A 22,101-nucleotide genomic window follows, 5' to 3' on the forward strand; every position below is an offset into this window, starting at 1 on the left:
ATTAATGTAATACAGTTTTGTTATAATCTTTCATTAAATATATTACATACAAATTATACAGTGCATTGTCACAATACATTTCAGGTCAGTTAGAATCTGTGGCAACAGCAGGAAGTCCTGATAGTGTGTTTTCAAAAAAACGTGTCCATCTTTCTCCCACAAGTCAGAAAAAATACCAGAAATCAAAGTAAACAGAAGCGATGAGCGACATCTTAAATGTATTTGACTACAGAATGGCAGAGAGAAATCTGATCTACTTTTCCCCTGTTATTTTCAGAAAGGGGGGAAAGTAGTAGTTTCTCCAAATGTGGCCCCCTAAAACTTCAACGCGCTGCAGTACCTTGCAGTTCCTCATCCGAAGACAAAGGGGGCAGTAGAGAGCCGTGAGAGCAATGAGTCCGCATGGCTTGCTGCTGTCCACAGAGTGGCCGTCATAAGGAATGCAACACCACCTCTCACCCAAACGGGGGAGAAAGAGAGAGAGGCTTTAAAACTGCAGTGGCTGAGTTAAGTGTCTGTTTCCCAAATGGAACCTTATGGGCAAAGGTTCAAAAGTAGTGCACTAGGGAATAGGGTTCCTTTTGGGACATAGACTGTGTGCAACTCCATAGAAAGGGAGTTTACTAAGCCCCTCATATAGACTCCATTCCTTATAGGAAGATATATCATCTTTGACATCCACACAAGGCACAGAGACAAACGGACGGAGGGATAAGCGTTCTCTTCCTTTGTCCTCAGTCCTCATCTTCCTCAGTCCTCATCTTCCTCAGTCATTCTCAATACCGTCTGTGTCCGTTGGGGGTAGGAGAGGGCGGAGAGACTCCTCACTCGTTTGCCCTTTACACACATACATTTGACGTACACACTTGCTCACTCCTCCTCCTCCTCTACCACCGGGTGAAGAAGGGTCTCCTGCTCTGGAAGCTCTGTGTGTAAGACTCACTGTTGGCCCTCTGTGGTGCTCTGGCTGTTTCTACTATGACTGGAGGCATCTGGACAAGCTGGAGGGGGGTCTTACTGTCCTTCAGAGCCTGGCTGAGGTTCAGGATCTAGGCCACCAGAGGCGCCGAGGGGGGGGGTGGAGGAATGAGAGAGAGAGACCGACAGGTTAGATACTCTCCATAAGGGCATGACAATCTGTGATGCATTGTGGGTCAATTGTGACTGACTGATCTACAAAGAATGAGAAGTTATTTCTAAATAAATAGTTATTTCCAACTTCAATTAATAGCCCAACATTTATTTGCTTCAATCACTGAACACGACCGGCGCTTATTAGAGACAGGCTTCTATTTCCTTAATGCGCACAGCTTTCGCCCAATCAAAATGTTGAGAAGACTACCATGCGTTTTACTGTGACCAGTATAAACATTAGAGTAACACATCCAGGGCAGGTTAGGCAGAGACTGCCTAGTAACCCCAGAGTTCCTGTCTCAGCACCATTCTCTCACTCAGTCTCTCGTATCGGCTGTAGTTGAGACGACCACGTCACACCACACTGCTGTCTCATCCAATGACGTTGCTCTGCTTTACGTAATTCACTTGTAAACAATTCATCTAGACCCGGCTTTTATTTGCTGAAATGTGTGCCGATGCCCAGGCTATTAAAAATGGACAGGCGGCGTTTTGAGACTGCGTTTAATTGAACTTTTCCGGGATATATTATTTAAAAAGAGGTATGGCATATTTAAAACATACCTGTCCTCTCATAACAGCTATCTGCCTGTGGAACTGCCCTCTGTCGAAGCCTGGGTCTTTCTGCAACACACAGGTCAAGGGTCAAAAATAGAAACACCATCAAAGCTTGGATAATCAGTTCAGTTTGAAGTTAGCTCCCTCCCTCCTCCTCACCTTAAACAGTTCGTACAGGTCTTCCTCCAGATCTTTGATAAAGTTAGGATCGGCCAGTTTGGGCAGAACCAGCTCTCTTATCTCATGGGAGAACGGAACCTTGGCTTGGGACAGCCACGCCCAGTAGAACGGGTCTACGATTGGTCAAAGAAATGAATCTACTTTAGTAAGAAATGCAATGATTGGTCACAGAGAAGGTGCATCTCTATAGGGTGCTCTGTGATTGGTCAGTGGGAAAGTGCGTCTCTACAAACTGCTCTGTGATTGGTCAGAGCATCTCTACAAGCTGTTCAGTGATTGGTTGAGGAGGCAGAGGGCGGTGCTTACAGGCTCTCCAGGAGTCGGGGTGTTTGAGAGGGAAGGCCAGTCCGTTGTCTATAGCAGCTAGTTGGATGATAGGATCCTTCACTACTACCCAGTCTGTGTCCTAGACAGAGAGAGTGGAGGGGAGAGAGAGAGAGGAGGGAGAGAGAGAGAGAGGAAGGAGAGAGAGAGAGAGGAAGGGGGGTAGACAGAGAGGTGGAAAGAGAGCATTCGGAGAGGTGGAAAGAGAGCACTCTGAGTCAGACATAAGTGCATAAGAGTACTACACCCCCCCCCCCCCCCCCCCCCCAGAACAGACACCGAAAAAGGAACAGACACACACACACACAAGGTTTCGGTGCCTGTTCTGGTGTGTGTGTGTGTGTGTGCTTACCCTGCTTCCCTGGTCCATGGGACAGTCATATTTCAGAAGCCAGTTATCGTTTCCCCGATCTGTGGAGACAGAGAGGTGTTAGAGTTTAATGCACCTTCCGCATCACCATTTCTAAAAGGGATTGACATGTCACATATTCACACAGGTGTCAGTCGGCCTGCTTGTCCTTCTTCACCGTCATCGCCTTGGTTACGTACCTGTGTTCCTGATGATGTAATCGAGGACCACCAGCCTCTCAAACTGTAGTTGCATCTGTCTGTTGGTGTTCTCTGGCAAGGGGTCTGCCTCAAACCTCCGCAGCCAAAAGTCTGCATCCTTAAAGCCCTCAACGAAGATCTGGAACGAACCCAACTGGAGGACAGGAGGGAGAGAGAGGAGGGAGAGAGAGGGTGGAAGGGGTGGGAGAGAAAGAGGGTGGAAGGGGTGAGAGAGAGGGTGAGGGTGAGAGAGAGAGAGAGGTCATCATAAATCTAGAGGAAATCACAGATCCTAATGGAGAAGTTTTAGAGTAAAGTCTCAACTTTAAAACTTTAATCTGCTAAATCTCTTTACTTCAATTAAGGATTCACTTTAAAAACCCTTCATCCTGCATTTCCCTCTGGGTGGCCTGTAGTTCAAGAATTAGTATGTGAACTAAGTAGTGCACTATAAAGGGAATAGGGTACCGTTTGGAACACAAGCAGGAAGCAGCAGACGTACCTTGGGAGGCAGGCCGATCCTGTGGAAGTGTTGTCCCACTTTGGGTACCTTCTCCAGAGCCAGCCTCTTACCCCTGGACTTGACCCGGTCTATAGCGTTATAGTTAAACGTCTCACTGGCCAGGTACACCACCTAGTGGAGAGATGGGGTGGGGGCAAGAGGGTGGAGAGAAGGAGAGGGTGAAGAAGATGTAGAGAGAGAGTGAGAGAGAGGACAGGAGAGAGAGAGAGAGAGGACAGGAGAGAGAGTGTGTGAAGGAAATCAAGAGAGAACCCTGACGCAGGACCTCCCAGTACCTGCGTGTCTAAGTGTGTGTGTACCTGCGTGTCTAAGTGTGTGTGTACCTGCGTGTCTAAGTGTGTGTGTACCTGCGTGTCTAAGTGTGTGTGTACCTGCGTGTCTAAGTGTGTGTGTACCTGCGTGTCTAAGTGTGTGTGTACCTGCGTGTCTAAGTGTGTGTGTACCTGCGTGTCTAAGTGTGTGTGTACCTGCGTGTCTAAGTGTGTGTGTACCTGCGTGTCTAAGTGTGTGTGTACCTGCGTGTCTAAGTGTGTGAGTACCTGCGTGTCTAAGTGTGTGTGTCTCTGCGTGTCTAAGTGTGTGTGTCTCTGCGTGTCTAAGTGTGTGAGTACCTGCGTGTCTAAGTGTGTGTGTCTCTGCGTGTCTAAGTGTGTGTGTACCTGCGTGTCTAAGTGTGTGTGTACCTGCGTGTCTAAGTGTGTGTGTCTCTGCGTGTCTAAGTGTGTGAGTACCTGCGTTTCTAAGTGTGTGAGTACCTGCGTGTCTAAGTGTGTGTGTCTCTGCGTGTCTAAGTGTGTGTGTACCTGCGTGTCTAAATGTGTGTGTCCCTGCGTGTCTAAGTGTGTGTGTACCTGCGTGTCTAAGTGTGTGTGTACCTTTGTGTCTAAGTGTGTGTGTACCTGCGTGTCTAAGTGTGTGTGTACCTGCGTGTCTAAGTGTGTGTGTCTCTGCGTGTCTAAGTGTGTGAGTACCTGCGTTTCTAAGTGTGTGAGTACCTGCGTGTCTAAGTGTGTGTGTCTCTGCGTGTCTAAGTGTGTGTGTACCTGCGTGTCTAAGTGTGTGAGTACCTGCGTGTCTAAGTGTGTGTGTCTCTGCGTGTCTAAGTGTGTGAGTACCTGCGTTTCTAAGTGTGTGTGTACCTGCGTGTCTAAGTGTGTGTGTCCCTGCGTGTCTAAGTGTGTGTGTACCTGCGTGTCTAAGTGTGTGTGTACCTGCGTGTCTAAGTGTGTGTGTCTAACCACTACCTTGGCCCCGGGGACTGTATTTAGTTTCTGATCGCACAGGCTTCAGACAGACAACCCTGGTTCAAAGTGTGTGTGTGTGTGTGTGTCTAACCCCTCCCTACCTTGGTCCGGGTACTATGTTAAGCTCTAGTTTCTGGTCCACCAGACTGGCCCCGGCCTCAGACAGATAACCCTGGTTCAGTGTGTGTGTGTGTGTGTGTGTGTGTGTGTGTGTGTGTGTGTGTGTGTGTGTGTGTGTGTGTGTGTCTAACCCCTCCCTACCTTGGTCCTGGGTACTATGTTAAGCTCTAGTTTCTGGTCCACCAGACTGGCCCCGGCCTCAGACAGATAACCCTGGTTCAGGACCAGACAGTCCCGTCCAAAACAGCAGGGACAACACAGCTTCTGGAGCCACTTGGTCCACTTTGGGTTCAGCTGACCGTAAGGCTCCTCGTTCTTAGGCTTGAACACACCGATGATCTTCTACAGAGAGAAACAGAGAGAAAGACAGAGAGAGAGAGAGAGATTTAAGTGTGCATTTTCTTCTTGCAAACTCACCTGTGCTGTGAGCAAATGTAACATTGGTAAAAGATGGGATGAGTGAAGTTAAAATATGCAGAGGAGACAGAGAGGAATTTCTCCACAGGTGCTGCATGTTAACTACTACCATGCTTCATACTGTACCAACACTGTTCTGTTAACTACTACCATGCTTCATACTGTACCAACACTGTTCTGTTATCTACTACCATGCTTCATACTGTACCAACACTGTTCTGTTAACTACTACCATGCTTCATACTGTACCAACACTGTTCTGTTAACTACTACCATGCTTCATACTGTACCAACACTGTTCTGTTAACTACTACCATGCTTCATACTGTACCAACACTGTTCTGTTAACTACTACCATGCTTCATACTGTACCAACACTGTTCTGTTAACTACTACCATGCTTCAGACTGTACCAACACTGTTCTGTTAACTACTACCATGCTTCATACTGTACCAACACTGTTCTGTTAACTACTACCATGCTTCATACTGTACCAACACTGTTCTGTTAACTACTACCATGCTTCATACTGTACCAACACTGTTCTGTTATCTACTACCATGCTTCATACTGTACCAACACTGTTCTGTTAACTACTACCATGCTTCATACTGTACCAACACTGTTCTGTTATCTACTACCATGCTTCATACTGTACCAACACTGTTCTGTTAACTACTACCATGCTTCATACTGTACCAACACTGTTCTGTTAACTACTACCATGCTTCATACTGTACCAACACTGTTCTGTTAACTACTACCATGCTTCATACTGTACCAACACTGTTCTGTTAACTACTACCATGCTTCATACTGTACCAACACTGTTCTGTTAACTACTACCATGCTTCATACTGTACCAACACTGTTCTGTTAACTACTACCATGCTTCATACTGTACCAACACTGTTCTGTTAACTACTACCATGCTTCATACTGTACCAACACTGTTCTGTTATCTACTACCATGCTTCATACTGTACCAACACTGTTCTGTTATCTACTACCATGCTTCATACTGTACCAACACTGTTCTGTTAACTACTACCATGCTTCATACTGTACCAACACTGTTCTGTTAACTACTACCATGCTTCATACTGTACCAACACTGTTCTGTTATCTACTACCATGCTTCATACTGTACCAACACTGTTCTGTTATCTACTACCATGCTTCATACTGTACCAACACTGTTCTGTTAACTACTACCATGCTTCATACTGTACCAACACTGTTCTGTTAACTACTACCATGCTTCATACTGTACCAACACTGTTCTGTTTTGTTAAGCACCAAAGTAAATGCAAAAAGGTTAGTAGTATTTCTGGTTGTCACAATGTCCTTGTGAACCACTAGAAGTGGGTGGTTGACATCCCCCCAAAATCATTTCACTCTTTCACTTCCACAGGCAGTGTTTCAGTTGTGACAGGCAGGAGAGGACCCAGACGTTATCACTGTTTCAGTTGTGACAGGCAGGAGAGGACCCAGAAGTTATCACTGTTTCAGTTGTGACAGGCAGGAGAGGACCCAGACGTTATCACTATTTCAGTTGTGACAGGCAGGAGAGGACCCAGACGTTATCACTATTTCAGTTGTGACAGGCAGGAGAGGACCCAGACGTTATCACTGTTTCAGTTGTGACAGGCAGGAGAGGACCCAGACGTTATCATTGTTTGTTGTGACAGGCAGGAGAGGACCCAGACGTTATCACTATTTCAGTTGTGACAGGCAGGAGAGGACCCAGACGTTATCACTGTTTCAGTTGTGACAGGCAGGAGAGGACCCAGACGTTATCATTGTTTGTTGTGACAGGCAGGAGAGGACCCAGACGTTATCATTGTTTGTTGTGACAGGCAGGAGAGGACCCAGACGTTATCACTATTTCAGTTGTGACAGGCAGGAGAGGACCCAGACGTTATCACTGTTTCAGTTGTGACAGGCAGGAGAGGACCCAGACGTTATCATTGTTTGTTGTGACAGGCAGGAGAGGACCCAGACGTTATCATTGTTTGTTGTGACAGGCAGGAGAGGACCCAGACGTTATCACTATTTCAGTTGTGACAGGCAGGAGAGGACCCAGACGTTATCAGTGTTTCAGTTGTGACAGGCAGGAGAGGACCCAGACGTTATCTCACTTTATCTAGTCATGACTCATCTGATGTACTGTAGGTGAACAGGCATGCTCCATTTCATTTTAGTCATGGTAGCATAGCATATGTAGCATGCGTAAGCCTATGGCATGTGAACGTACGTATACCACAGGAGGCAGCTGAAGGTAAGACGGCTCATAATAATGGCTAGAATGGAGGGGTTAGACCACGTGTTAGACGTGTTTGATACCATTCCATATATTTCGCTCCAGCCATTCCTTTGAGCCAGTCCACCCTAATTAACTTGTTATGGATAGGGGGCAGCATTTTCATGTTTGGATGAAAAGCGTGCCCAAAGTAAACTGCCTGCTACTCAGTCCCAGTTGCTAATATATGCATATTATTAGTAGATTTGGATAGAAAACACTCTGAATTTTCTAAAACTGTTTGAATGATGTCTGTGAGTATAACAGAAGTCATATGGCAGGCGAAAACCTGAGAAAAATCCAACCTGAGAAAAATCCAACCAGGAATTGGGAAATCTGAGGTTTGTAGGTTTTCAACTCTTGGCCTATCGAATACACAGTGTCTATGGGGTCATTTTGCACTTCCTAAGGCTTCCACTAGATGTCAACAGTCTTTAGAACCTTGTTTGATGCTTCTACTGTGAAGTGGGGCCGAATGAGAGGGGAATGAGTAAGGTCTACCATGACCTGAACATGCGCTGACCATGTGTGTTCACATGAGAGGGAGCTCTGTTCCATTGCATTTCTGAAGACAAAGGAATTCTCCAGTTGGAACATTATTGAAGATTTATGTTAAAAACATCCTAAAGATTGATTCTATACTTCGTTTGACATGTTTCTACGAACTGTAATATGAACCAAAAGGAGTAATTTGGACATAAATTATGGACTTTATGGAACAAATCAAACATTTATTGTGGAACTGGGATTCCTGGGAGTGCATTCTGATGAAGATCATCAAAGGTAAGTGAATATTTATAATGCTATTTCTGACTTATGTTGACTCCAACATGGCGGATATCTCTTTGGGTTGATTTGTCGTCTGAGCGCCGTACTCAGATTATTGCATGGTTTGCTTTTTCCGTAAAGTTTTTTTGAAATCTGACACAGCGGTTACATTAAGGAGAAGTATATCTTTAAAATCTGTGAATAACACTTGTATCTTTTATCAGTGTTTATTATGAGTATTTCTGTGATTTGATGTGGCTCTGTGCAAATTCACGGGATGTTTTGGAGGCAAAGCCAAATGTAAACTGAGGTTTTGGATATAAATATGAACTTGATTGAACAAAACATACATGTATTGTGTAACATGTTGTCCCGGGAGTGTCATCTGATGAAGAATATCAAAGGTTAGTGATTAATTTTATCAATATTTCTGCTTTTTGTGACTCCTCTCTTTGGTTGGAAAATCGCTGTATGCTTTCTGTGACTAGTTGCTGACCTAACATAATGATATGTTCTGCTTTCGTTAGACTAGAGGGAGGGGTTAGACTAGAGGGAGGGGTTAGACTAGAGGGAGGGGTTAGACTAGAGGGAGAGGAGGGGTTAGACTAGAGGGAGAGGAGGGGTTAGACTAGAGGGAGAGGAGGGGTTAGACTAGAGGAAGAGGAGGGGTTAGACTAGAGGGAGAGGAGGGGTTAGACTAGAGGGAGAGGAGGGGTTAGAATAGAGGGAGGGGTTAGACTAGAGGGAGACGGAGGGGTTAGACTAGAGGGAGAGGAGGGGTCTAGACCCTAGATTGTGGAGAGGAGTTAGACTAGAGGGAGAGGAGGGGTTAGACTAGAGGGACTGAGGACTGTTAGACTAGAGGGAGAGGAGGGGTTAGACTAGAGGGAGAGGAGGGGTTAGACTAGAGGGAGAGGAGGGGTTAGACTAGAGGAAGAGGAGGGGTTAGACTAGAGGGAGAGGAGGGGTTAGACTAGAGGGAGAGGAGGGGTTAGACTAGAGGGAGAGGAGGGGTTAGACTAGAGGGAGAGGAGGGGTTAGACTAGAGGGAGAGGAGGGGTTAGACTAGAGGGAGAGGAGGGGTTAGACTAGAGGGAGAGGAGGGGCTAGAATAGAGGAAGAGGAGGGGTTAGACTAGAGGAAGAGGAGAGGTTAGACTAGAGGGAGAGGAGGGGTTAGACTAGAGGGAGGGGTTAGACTAGAGGGAGGGGTTAGACTAGAGGGAGAGGAGGGGTTAGACTAGAGGGAGAGGAGGGGCTAGAATAGAGGAAGAGGGGTTAGACTAGAGGGAGAGGAGGGGTTAGACTAGAGGAAGAGGAGGGGTTAGACTAGAGGGAGAGGAGGGGTTAGACTAGAGGGAGGGGTTAGACTAGAGGGAGAGGAGGGGTTAGACTAGAGGGAGAGGAGGGGTTAGACTAGAGGGAGGGGTTAGACTAGAGGGAGGGGTTAGACTAGAGGGAGAGGAGGGGTTAGACTAGAGGGAGAGGAGGGGTTAGACTAGAGGGAGAGGAGAGGTGAGGGGTTAGACTAGAGGGAGAGGAGGGGTTAGACTAGAGGGAGAGGAGGGGTTAGACTAGAGGGAGAGGAGGGGTTAGACTAGAGGGAGAGGAGGGGTTAGACTAGAGGGAGAGGAGGGGTTAGACTAGAGGGAGAGGAGGGGTTAGACTAGAGGGAGGGAGGGGTTAGACTAGAGAGAGGAGGGGTTAGACTAGAGGGAGGGGTTAGACTAGAGAGGAGGGGTTAGACTAGAGGGAGGGGTTAGACTAGAGGGAGGGGTTAGACTAGAGGGAGGGGTTAGACTAGAGGGAGGGGTTAGACTAGAGGGAGGGGTTAGACTAGAGGGAGGGGTTAGACTAGAGGGAGGGGTTAGACTAGAGGGAGGGGTTAGACTAGAGGGAGGGGTTAGACTAGAGGGAGGGGTTAGACTAGAGGGAGGGGTTAGACTAGAGGGAGAGGAGGGGTTAGACTAGAGGGAGAGGAGGGGTTAGACTAGAGGGACAGGGGAGGGGGTGAGAGTAAAGGGGGCAATGAAGGGGGGGATTGAGAGGTAGACAGAGTGACCCAGAGTTCAGGGATAAAATACTCTCACTTCTGTGTTAAATCCTGTGACTGTATGCGAATAGCACAGATCCCTAACACACGTTACTGTGGGCCTCGGCTCATAGATCCCTAACACACGTTACTGTGGGCCTCGGCTCACAGATCCCTAACACACGTTACTGTAGAACTCGGCTCACAGATCCCTAACACACGTTACTGTAGAACTCGGCTCACAGATCCCTAACACACGTTACTGTAGGCCTCGGCTCACAGATCCCTAACACACGTTACTGTAGACCTCGGCTCACAGATCCCTAACACACGTTACTGTAGGCCTCGGCTCACAGATCCCTAACACACGTTACTGTGGGCCTCGGCTCACAGATCCCTAACACACGTTACTGTGGGCCTCGGCTCACAGATCCCTAACACACGTTACTGTAGGCCTCGGCTCACAGATCCCTAACACACGTTACTGTAGGCCTCGGCTCACAGATCCCTAACACACGTTACTGTAGACCTCGGCTCACAGATCCCTAACACACGTTACTGTGGGCCTCGGCTCACAGATCCCTAACACACGTTACTGTAGGCCTCGGCTCACAGATCCCTAACACACGTTACTGTAGGCCTCGGCTCACAGATCCCTAACACACGTTACTGTAGACCTCGGCTCACAGATCCCTAACACACGTTACTGTAGGCCTCGGCTCACAGATGCCTAACTCCCGTTACCGTAGGACTAGAAAGTCCTGGCCTTGGCTCACAGCCCTCACGTTTCTGCAACTGAGGCTAATAACGTCCTGCTGTTGATACTGTGGAGACCCTGAGTTTATATGTGCGGATATCGACTGCCACAGGAGCATGTTTCATGGCAGAGCAGATCTCTGCGCTTATAAACACAGGGTCGCTACAATACTATAGACAGACCTGGCTGAATACCGGTAGACAACGGGCTGGTTAGGAATTACACATACAGGAAGTGAAATCTGGTGGATTCCCCCACACGTCAGGACTTCCAAAGTCCCCAGAGACACTTCCATTTTTAACCAACAAATGTGACCGCATCGTGGAGTTTCAGATGATGATAAATGTTGGGTAAATTGCTACCAGTACTAGGTCTATGTCTGTGCACCAAGTCACCATAGTTTGCTTCTCCCTCATGTTTCTATCCAACGATTAGATTTTGGTTAGAATTCTCTAGACTGGAGTTCAATCAAATAGAAAGAGCACTATTTTCCATCCCAACAAAACCTCGGGACAATTCATCATTATTACCAAGAGTGTGTGGGTGATTACAACCCCATGAGTTCAGCGCAACAATAACAATGCGGATGCAGACGGATAGACTGTGTTGCGTGGAGCTGTGTGGGAGTGTACGTGTGTATTCGGGCTCTGGTCAAAAGTAGTGCACTATATAGGGAATACAGTGCCATTTGTGAGTCATTTGTCCCTGCGTTACACACACACACACAAAGTCTATCCGTGAGTCGAGGCCAACACATGAGTGAGTAGAGGGCACTAGGCTCCTCAGCTGGTGTTGCCACAGTGACACAGCTGTTCCAGATAAGAGATTGACTAGACTGTAACTGGGCCAACTCTACTGTATGGAAGTACAGTCAATAAACAACACCAAAACTAGGCCATATTGGAGAGAACAAACAGTACAATGGAGGTTGAAGTTAGACACCTGTTTCCCCAGGCGGTTTCTCCGGTGGGAGGATATATTTACAAGTCATACTGAAGGAAATAAAACAGAGGCCTTGTCCACTTTTAGAGTACATAGTGAGATGGGAGAAATTTACCTGCAATAGTGTAGCCTTCTGGATAATAAAAAGACGCACAAAACATCATTACTCAAGGATGATAACTAATAATCTCATTGTTGTCATTCATAAACAATAAAACAAAGTGTTGTACTTATCTTTGATATATGCTAGCTAAATATGACGACATGCAATCCATAGTTGCGTAGGTGAGCTAGCTAAATCGATCGATTGTGATCTCCTTTTCACTCTTTCTTACCCCTTGTAAATCTTTGACAAAGTAGCTGCCGCTGGATCCCTGGTAGATTCTCTCCGGGTAGATCCCTTCGTCGATGGCGCGTTCCGCCTTGCGAATGATCTCTCGAAACTCGGGATCCTCCGGGAAGTCGTTTCTATGCGGATCACGCGGTGAACCTCCTCGGTCCCGGTCCAACAACGGCTGTCTCTCCCGGCTGCGCTCCGGACTCCCGGCCGGGATGCGAACCACCGAGCCCGGCGTGCCTCCAAATCCGCCCCGGGGACTGGTGGGCTCGGTGGGGTAGAAGCCGAAGTCGTTAGAGTCCCGTAGCGGGGAAACCAACGGACTAGTTTCGTCCATACCGGGGGACGCGGAGGAAAGATTGGTAGAGAGAAAAGAGGGAAAGACGAAGGGATGAGCTTTTGTGTTCAGGATATTTACCGATAATGTAATGTCACCGTTGTCAATAAAAACAAATCAGCTGACAGTCAGCTTCCGGGAAGAGGCGGGCCCAGTTGGTGATTGCTGGAGTGTTTGGCCAATCAGAGCTATCATCCGGCCGCCAAGGATCTTTGTGCACGCAACTATTGGCTGGAATCATAACGCCCCCTTGAAGCATGTGACAAAAAAGTGCCACACAATTTAAATACAGGACAACGAATCAAAACTCTTTCTAAATCAGTGGTATTCAAACTTTTTCATCGGGGACCGCCTTTTTTCACAAATAAGTTCTGCGGACGCCATATTTACATAAATAAATAACCTTAAATTCATTGCATTTGACCTGAAATGCAACAAACCCTACCCATACTAGATTACGGAGACATAATTTATACTTCGGCAGGTAAGGGTGCTCTCGAGCGGCTAGATGTTCTTTACCATTCGGCCATCAGATTTGCCACCAATGCTCCTTATAGGACACATCACTGCACTCTATACTCTGTAAACTGGTCATCTCTGCATACCCGTCGCAAGGCCCACTGGTTGATGCTTATTCATAAAACCCTCTTAGGCCTCACTCCCCCCTATCTGAGATCTACTGCAGCCGTCACCCTCCCCATACAACACCCATTCTGCCAGTCACATTCTGTTAAAGGTCCCCAAAGCACACACATCCCTGGGTCGCTCGTCTTTTCAGTTCGCTGCAGCTACCGACTGGAACGAGCTGCAACAAACACTCAAACTGGACAGTTTTATCAATCTCTTCATTCAAAGACTCAATCATGATTACTTCCGGCGCCGACAGAGATGGCCGCCTCGCTTCGCGTTCCTAGGAAACTATGCAGTATTTTGGGCCACCACTAACATTGAGTGGCTGCTGCCAACATACTGACTCAACTCTAGCCACTTTAATAAGGGAAAAATTGATGTAAGAAATGTATCACTAGTCACTTTAAACAATGCCACTTTATATAATGTTTACATACCCTACATTACTCATCTCATATGTATATACTGTACTCTATACCATCTACTGCATCTTGCCAATGCCGTTCGGCCATCACTCATTCATATATTTTTATGTACATATTCTTGTTCATTCCTTTACACTTGTGTGTATAAGGTAGTTGTGAAATTTTTAGGTTAGGTTACTTGTTAGATACTACTGCATTGTCGGAACTAGAAGCACAAGCATTTCGCTACACTCGCATTAACATCTGCTAACCATGTGTATGTGACAAATAATATTTGATTTAATTTAATTTGATTTCATGGACACTTACTGACAGTTCTGGCTGCTATGCGTGATGTATTGTTGTCTCTACCTTCTTGCCCTTTGTGCTGTTGTCTGTGCCCAATAATGGTTGTACCATGTTTTGTCCTGCTACCATGTTGCTGTCATGTTGTGTTGCTATGTTGTTGTCGTATGTCTCTCTTTGTGTAGTGTGGTGTTGTCTCTCTTGTCGTGATGTGTGTTTGGTCCTATATTTATATGTTATTTATTTATTTTTTAATCCCAGCCCCCCTCCCCGCAGGAGGTCTTTTGTCTTTTGGTAGGCCATCATTGTAAATAAGACTTTGTTCTTAACTGACTTGCCTAGTTAAATAAAGGTTAAATGAAAAAAAGATATAAAAATTATATTTTTCTAATTATCTTTCTCAAAAACGTTTGTATATTGTCCCATACAATTATCTGTACTCTTAATTGTTTGTAACGTGTTTTTTAAAATACATTTTGACGATCACGCTGCAGTGCCCCGGAACACCACTAGGAGTAGCGACCTCGACTTTGAATTTAATTGAACCTTTATTTAACTAGGCAAGTCAGATGATGGCTTTTGATAGCACTGAAAATAAGTATTGTATTGATAACATAGCCTACTATCAATAGCCTACTATCAGTCATGGAAGAAGACTGCTTTAAGGTTCACTTAATGCAAAATGTGTATAGCCCTATAATAAGCCAACTATAGGTAGTCATTCTGTAGAGGTAAGATGTTTACATTGTGTGCAAGCAGCATATAGCGTAGCCATAGTATAGGGCCTTAGGCTAATAGATTTTGTAGAATGGCTGCAGATCAATGGAATAGTGGTAAATGATGACCAACTGAATGCATTTCCAGAGGGAGAACAATTAGAATGTAATTTGTTATTTAACCAGGAAGTTGAGAGATAATAAAACAGTGTCTGGTTAGTATCAGGTAGGACTTGTGTCAGAAATGATGAAAACATGAAATGCGAGCTGTGAGCCGAGGCCCACATTATATCTTCATACATCCAAACACCTTTAAATGACCAACTTTAGCCCACTGTTCAGTGAAGGACATAGGCCACCTTTTGGAAGTGTCAACATTTATTTTTCGTACTTAGCCTGTAGGCTATTGTGTAACTTTTTATTGTTTTTTTAATTGTGTAACTTGATATGCCCCCATGAGGTGAAGGAGCTCCTCATAATAACAACAAATGCCGCATCATCCCGCGGATGCGTTACCAGGGGAACGAACCACCACCAACACAGTCACCGTGGGTGGCCGCCTGGCCTGCCAGTGTTTTGGGTTGGTGAATCGGCTATGTGTGCGTCCCATCTCCTTTCTCCTGAAGTCTGCACTCGTTCACAACCTCCCACAAATCTAAAAGCACTGGATTGGTGGAGGATGGGATAGAGGGAGAGTTTCTGTAAGTATTCATTAAAGGACTGTATGGGTATAGGCTAAACATAACCAACAGTATATTTCTTTGTAATTTCCTTTCAAATCAGTGAAGGGAAGTGAACAAGTAAACACTTTGGGGGAAAGGAGAGATAAACAGGGCCGCTTGGTTGGTGAGGGTGGTGGGGACGTGCCCCATGCATGCCCGGTCTAGCTGGCTTGTTGTAGCAACCACGGTTGCCACGGGGAAGGGGCTGAATGAAACGTCCCTGCTGTGATGGTAGGATGGAGACCCATAACATAATCATCATCACACAGCTGAGACCGGTGAACACTTTTGGAAAAGCTTTACGCAAATAGTGTATCTTGATAGTATGCATATTGTGTAAACTTAGATATGTTCGCTGGTTATAATTTGACGCATGATTGTCGTTTTACGCATGCATTTTACGCATGACTTTTAACAAAATTGAGGCACATCTTGATTACTTCTAAATAATCATAATTCGCTGCTCTTGTTTTATGATAGAATAGGCTACGAGGAATGGAGACATTCAATGTACTTGGGAATGAAATCTCTCCGGGAGACACACTACCTCGGCCGTCACACAACGAGACCGTTTGGAGCTTGTCACCTTCACCGGGCACCGGACCTTCACCTGTATCCGAGCTCTCATTCAGCCTAAAGAGCCTCCGATGCCACGACGGCGCGTGAGTACACACACAGTTATCACGGTTACTTAAAAGCAAAAGGAAGCTATGTGTAGGCTAGGATATGTGGAATAATATAAGTAATACAATGTGGGCACTTTGGGACGTTGTGCGCAACAGAGCGACTGGAGATGATCAAGTCCAGTTGTTATATAGTTGGAAATCTTTTGATCTTTGTTAGTTAAAAAAAATACTTCAATTTCATCCTCCACAGCGACACCCCACGCAGAAAGCTGCGACTGACGCCGGAGCTAGTGACTCCCAGTCCCCCTGGGCCCACACCGGGTTCGACGTGTGGCAGAGGGCTTGCCCCCAAGGGAGAGGAGACGCCGACAGGTCTGGGCAAGCACTGGATGACTGACGGAGAAATAAATACCCTATGAATGATTAGCGTTCCTCATGGCTTGACGCTGGGTAGAGTTAGAATGCATTAGAGGCAGAACTATTGGTTCAATCCCAAATGGGACACTGTTCCCGACATAGTGCACTACTTCTGACTAGAGCCCTATGTAGGCCCCTGTCAAAGGTAGTGCACTATATAGAGAATAGGGTGCAATTTGGGACAAAAACATTGAGATTTAAATCCAGTTTGTCCAGAATTCAAATCTCCGTATATCTTATGTTGAGCATGACTTTTCAGTTTGTGAATCATTTACACGTGTAGCTTCCCTTTTGATAAATAAATTATTCTCAAAGATTTTAAGTCAGATTTTTTCTCACAATATTCTCTCTATGTAGGTAATGTCCTGACAGACTCCGGGAACAGGAGAAGGGGAGAGAGGTGAGGACACATGGATTCTATAAGCAAAAATTGCAAAGTGATTAGTAGGTGCCTACAAATAACAGGCGTCTGGTGACCCCTTAATTGGGGAGGACGGCTCATAGTAATGGCTGGAACGGAATAAATGGAATGGTATGAAACACATCAAACACATAGTTTCCATGTGTTTGATATCATTCCATTCTCGCCATTCCAGCCATTATTAGGAGCCGTCCTTCCCTCAGCAGCCTCCTGTCTGCTGTCTGAATTACATTTTCAATCATTGTTGTACCATTTACTTTATAGGTTTCTCTCCCCTGCATGTCCTGCTCCTAAAATGGTGAGTGTTTACAAAGAAACTGAGGAAATAATAATCAATAAGGTACTGGAATTGGAACAGAGTGACCTGACTGGAAAAACTAACTATATTCAGGAACATTATCATGTGATGTTCTGGTTCTGGTTGTCCAGAAGCATCTGCGTGTGAAGCTGTCGACCCGGTTCTGCAGCGTTGCAGTTCAGCGGTCAGACCCAGGGGTCAGGGGTCTCAGATGTCAAGGTCAAAGTTCCCCGCCAGGAGGCGGAGCCTTGCATGTCCGTCAGGGTGACGTGGAGCTGCCAGATGTTGAGGTGAGATCCATTTGCAGTGTTGCAATGTTCTACCTGCTCCCTGAAGTTTGCACCCCTACATACAAGTGTATACTTCGGGGAGGAGGGTAGAGAATGATAAACATAGGATCCCCCTATAAACCTGGGGCCCATTTGTGTCATGTTAGTTTTATGAAGTCTGGTTAAAAACAGTGTATCTCATCAGGCATTGCTCTCTGTACGGCGGGTCAGGTCCAGGAGGCGGCATTTCCTTCCCAGTAGCCTCCTGGGTTCTACCATGGAGGACCACACCCTGACAGGAGATTACAGCAAGGTGTGCAACCTCACATCAACATTTTCACAACGTTGTAAAATTTGTTTAAAAAATTCCAGCTGGGTGATAGTAGGCTAGGACAAGCCCATGATTGGCTGAATCAGGTGTGTTAGTGCTGTGCTAGAACAATATGTTTAATGTGTGTGTGTGTGTGTGTGTGTGTGTCCACAGACACTACTGTTACCAGTAGAGAGAGTGGAACACCAGGATCTTCACTGCATCTCAGCCCAAACAGTAAGTCCTCTCCTTTCCTCCATCTCTCCTTCCTTCCTTCCCTCCTTTCCTTGTTCCTCCACTCCCACTCTCTATATTCTCCTTCATCCTCTTCATCATAATCATAATCATAAAGGATATCCACAGCACACATGTGGACTACAACACTGCTTATTGGACTTCAACATCCTGTTAGCGATGGTATCTAGAGGGTAGTCTCCTGCTCATACTGTTTCCAGGTTGTTACCGTTGCTGTGGTAAACTGGAGGTGCATTTCTCCTGATGGCCTGCAGGTGGCGTCTCTGCTAAGAGGACAGTACAGCGGTACAGTGGGAGAATTCCTCATCATAGACTGTCGCTACCCTTATGAGTACCACGGTGGACACATCAGGGTGATGTTTTTTGAGTAAACCAAATAGAGAAATAAACCAAAACCTTGACCATAATATTGATGAAATGTATTTTATTATACATAATAAGTTACCGACTGACCGGTCTGATAACTTATGACCTATTGTATAGGCCTGCTCATCTGAGTCCTCTACATATATATATATATATGTGTGTGTGTGTAGAGGACTCAGATGAGCAGGCCTATACAATAGGTCATAAGTTATCAGACCGGTCAGTTGTTAACTTATTACGTATAATAAAATACATTTCATCAATATTATGGTCAAGGTTTTGGTTTATATATATATATATATATATATACACAGTACCAGTCAAACGTTTGGACACACCTACACATTCAAGGGTTTTACTATATTTGGACTATTTTCTACATTGGAGAATAATAGTGAAGACATCAAAACTATGAAATAACACATATGGAATCATGTAGTAACCAAAAAAGTGTTCAACAAATCAAAATATATGTTATATTTGAGATTCTTCAAAGTAGCCACCCTTTGCCTTGATGACAGCTTTGCACACTATTGGCATTCTCTCAACCAGCTTCATGAGGTAGTCACCTGGAATATATTTCATTTCAATTAACAGGTGTGCCTTGTTCAAAGTTAATTTGTGGAATTTCTTTCCTTCTTAATGCGTTTGAGCCAATCAGTTGTGTTGTGTTGTGACAAGGTATACAGAAGATAGCCCTATTTGGTAAAAGACCAAGTCCATATTATGGCAAGAACAGCTCAAATAAGCAAAAAGAAATGACAGTCCATCATTACTTTAAGACATGAAGGTCAGTCAATCTGGGAAATTTCAAGAAATTTTAAAGTTTCTTCATGTGCAGTCGCAAAAACCATCAAGCGCTATGATGAAACTGGCTCTCATGAGGACCGCCACAGGAAAGGAAGACCCAGAGTAACCTCTGCTGCAGAGGATACGTTCATTAGAGTTACCAGCCTCAGAAATTGCAGCCCAAATAAATGCTTCACAGATTTCAAGTAACAGACACCCTTCAACATTAACTGTTCAGAGGAGACTGCGTGAATCAATCCTTTATGGTCGAATTGCTGCAAAGAAACCACTACTAAAGGGCACCAAAAATAAGAAGATCTGATGAGTCCAAATTTGAGATTTTTGGTTCCAACCGCCGTGCCTTTGTGAGACGCAGAGTAGGTGAACGGATGATCTCCGCATGTTGTTCCCACCGTGAAGCATGGAGGAGGAGGTGTGATGGTGCTTTGCTGGTGACACTGTGTGATTTATTTAGAATTCAAGGCACACTTAACTAGCAGGGCTACCACAGCATTCTGCAGTGATACGTCATCCCATCTGGTTTGCGCTTAGTGGGACTATCATTTGTTTTTCAACAGGACAATGACCCAAAACACACCTCCAGCCTGTGTAAGGGCTATTTGACCAAGAAGGAAAATGATAGAGTGCTGCATCAGATGACCTGGCCTCCACAATCACCCAACCTCAACCCAATTGAGATGGTTTGGGATGAGTTGGACCTCAGAGTGAAGGAAAAGCAGCCCACAAGTGCTCAGCATATGTGGGAACTCCTTCAAGACTGTTGGAAAAGCATTCCAGGTGAAGCTGGTTGAGAGAATGCCAAGAGTGTGCAAAGCTGTCATCAAGGCAAAGGGTGGCTACTTTGAAGAATCTAAATATATTTTGATTTGTTTAATACTTTTTTGGTTACTACATGATTCCATATGTGTTATTTCATAGTTTTGATGTCTTCACTATTATTCTGCAATGTAGAAAGAAAAAAAAGAAGAAAAAAAAAACATTGAATGAGTAGGTGTGTCCAAACTTTTGACTGGGACTATATATACATGTATATATTTATGTTGTTCTCCATAGGGGGCAGACAACCTCCACACCGAGGCTCAGATCCAGGGGGCTTTACTGCAGCTCCCTGCCCTCTACCAGCTCTCCTCCTGGGGCAGAGCTCCCACCAGCCCCCCTGGACAGGCTCCAGATCCAGGTATCAGTGGTACTTCCATGGGTGGAGTGTTACAGAGGTCCAGCTCACAGTCACATTCACCTGGAAGTGGTACCACTCCACCAGGACAGGGGTCACCCATGGAGGGGTCGTCGCCACGGAAACTGATTGTGTTCCACTGCGAGTTCTCGTCAGAGAGGGGCCCACGGCTGTAAGAGAACAACACACACACTCATCTGAACATAGGCTGCACACACACACACACACACACACACACACACACACACACACACACACACACACACACACACACACACACACACACACACACACACACACACACACACACACACACACAGAGAAACACACACACATTCCCACCCACACGCTGCATGCACCCCCTCATCCCACAAACATACACAACTTCTTGATCCTGATACTGGCTTTTCCCACCTTTCCCCTGTAGATGTCATTACCTGAGAGAGCTGGACAGAGCGCTCCATGCCTCCCTCTACCCTCTGCTCTTCTACCCTGAGCTCTACCTGCTGGAGGGGGGCTACAGACACTTCTACTCCTGCTACCCGGTACGGTTCCTAAGTACATCACTGTAGCGAATTCAGGGGTAGCTCCGATCGCTGTCACTACAACAACTTAACCAGCGTTACACCAAGAGGGCTGTCCAGTCGCTACATTATGAAGCATGTCTTAAACTGAGATGTAATAGGACAGTTTCTTCATAATCAATGTATACTTCCTACTTATAATAGTGTAGCAAATTTTAGGGGGGAAGGACAGTTGCGACTGACACTTGAACCTGGATCCCTGTCAGTCCAACAGCTTACCTATCGACAAGGTTGCTAGAGGAGTTGTACTAAAATCACTACGGTATCAACTAAAACAGTGTCTTCTTCATATTCGATGTCTCAGAGCAGTGAATCACAAACTGTCTTTTAAGCGTTTCTCATTTCCCCTTGACTCTCTGAATAAACAAGAGTATTGTTTCTAGTTACAACGCAGCGTGTTGTTGACACAACCCTGAAGGTCTCAGCCATGACCCCCCACCCCCATGATTTAGACATTTAGGGGGGGGGGGGGGGTATTCATTTCCAAATGATCTTCTATTCAGCCTAGTCATAAAAGCTTTCAATGCATTTTCCCTCTGTTCCTCTGCCTGACTGTCTGTCTGTCTGTCTGTCTGTTTGTTCGTCTGTCTGCTTGTAAGTATTTCAATCAATCTGTCTGTCTGTCTGTCTGTCTGTCTGTCTGCCTGCCTGCCTGCCTGCCTGCCTGCGTGTGTGTCTGTCTGCCTGCCTGTCTATCTGCCTGTCTAGGAGCTGTGTGAGCCGCGCGGCTATGTTCCCATGCTCCACAGGGAGTACAGAGAGCAGCTGGGACGATTCAGACGGAAGACCAAGTCACGACTCCACAAGAGACTGCCGCTCTACAAGACTCACTGATTGGACACTTGCTTTGCATACCAAGTTTCTACGGTTCCCTTTACACAATGGTGACTGCCACCCTTACAGTCTGCTGTCAGATTGGATATATTGGTATCAGGGGGCCGTCTAACAACCACCTGATGCAGATCTCTTTTGAAATTAGTTATCAATAAAGTTGTTTCAATACAAAAAGAATGTGTCATTATCATGGCCTTATATTGTGACATAATAAACTTCCTTTTTCATGCAAGTGACAGAGAGAGGAAGATATGGCAGCATATGAGTAGCCTATAATACATGTAAAAACAAGCAATACAATAATAGGGTACCCATAAAGTATCTCAATACTACGCATACACCAAACATAGGCCTAAAATTTCATCACTGTGATACGATGGTCGCCTAAGCTACTGTGCTTTCTATCCACTGAACATCACTGGCTGACGTGCTCCA

The 22,101-nt window shown here is 45.6% G+C and overlaps 2 protein-coding genes across 5 annotated transcripts; one reads left to right on the top strand and one right to left on the bottom strand.

Moving 5' to 3' along the window:
- Position 1: 1 nt before the first annotated feature.
- Positions 2-12,768, bottom strand: pi4k2a (phosphatidylinositol 4-kinase type 2 alpha). The gene is made up of 9 exons (XM_071389842.1): positions 12,186-12,768; positions 4,774-4,974; positions 3,248-3,379; positions 2,746-2,899; positions 2,549-2,607; positions 2,179-2,278; positions 1,852-1,985; positions 1,699-1,758; positions 2-1,049 (listed from the first exon to the last, which is right to left on the bottom strand). The coding sequence occupies exons 1-9, from the start codon at positions 12,522-12,524 to the stop codon at positions 888-890; spliced, it is 1,341 nt and encodes a 446-aa protein (XP_071245943.1). The 5' UTR covers positions 12,525-12,768; the 3' UTR covers positions 2-887.
- Positions 12,769-15,130: 2,362 nt separating this feature from the next.
- Positions 15,131-21,840, top strand: cdc25d (cell division cycle 25 homolog d). Of its 4 annotated transcripts, none has more exons than XM_071389853.1 (12): positions 15,131-15,281; positions 15,788-15,964; positions 16,179-16,300; positions 16,703-16,745; positions 17,031-17,064; positions 17,196-17,354; positions 17,539-17,646; positions 17,818-17,880; positions 18,153-18,251; positions 20,128-20,420; positions 20,676-20,793; positions 21,541-21,840. In XM_071389853.1, the coding sequence occupies exons 2-12, from the start codon at positions 15,798-15,800 to the stop codon at positions 21,664-21,666; spliced, it is 1,332 nt and encodes a 443-aa protein (XP_071245954.1). In that variant the 5' UTR covers positions 15,131-15,281; positions 15,788-15,797; the 3' UTR covers positions 21,667-21,840. The 4 variants fall into 4 exon arrangements, with proteins under 4 accessions (XP_071245954.1, XP_071245952.1, XP_071245951.1 ...); XM_071389851.1 differs by having other exon boundaries at positions 15,132-15,281; positions 15,783-15,964; XM_071389850.1 differs by lacking the exon at positions 15,131-15,281 and adding an exon at positions 15,424-15,580 and having other exon boundaries at positions 15,783-15,964.
- Positions 21,841-22,101: the final 261 nt, after the last annotated feature.

The sequence above is a fragment of the Salvelinus alpinus genome, chromosome 2 (assembly GCF_045679555.1).
Source record: "Salvelinus alpinus chromosome 2, SLU_Salpinus.1, whole genome shotgun sequence".
In the NCBI taxonomy this organism is placed as follows: domain Eukaryota; kingdom Metazoa; phylum Chordata; class Actinopteri; order Salmoniformes; family Salmonidae; genus Salvelinus; species Salvelinus alpinus.

What these genes read in the sequence shown, in the direction of transcription:
- cdc25d (XM_071389850.1), top strand. Translation starts at nt 15,512, where the DNA reads ATGAAACGTCCCTGCTGTGATGGTAGGATGGAGACCCATAACATAATC. An exon ending in ACCACGGTGGACACATCAGG is followed by an intron (nt 18,252 to 20,127) that starts GTGATGTTTTTT and finishes TGTTCTCCATAG; the next exon opens with GGGGCAGACAACCTCCACAC. An exon ending in ACTTCTACTCCTGCTACCCG is followed by an intron (nt 20,794 to 21,540) that starts GTACGGTTCCTA and finishes CTGCCTGTCTAG; the next exon opens with GAGCTGTGTGAGCCGCGCGG.
- pi4k2a (XM_071389842.1), bottom strand. Translation starts at nt 12,524, where the DNA reads ATGGACGAAACTAGTCCGTTGGTTTCCCCGCTACGGGACTCTAACGAC. An exon ending in CCCCGACTCCTGGAGAGCCT is followed by an intron (nt 1,986 to 2,178) that starts GTAAGCACCGCC and finishes GACCAATCGTAG; the next exon opens with ACCCGTTCTACTGGGCGTGG. An exon ending in TAGCTGTTATGAGAGGACAG is followed by an intron (nt 1,050 to 1,698) that starts GTATGTTTTAAA and finishes CTGGTGGCCTAG; the next exon opens with ATCCTGAACCTCAGCCAGGC.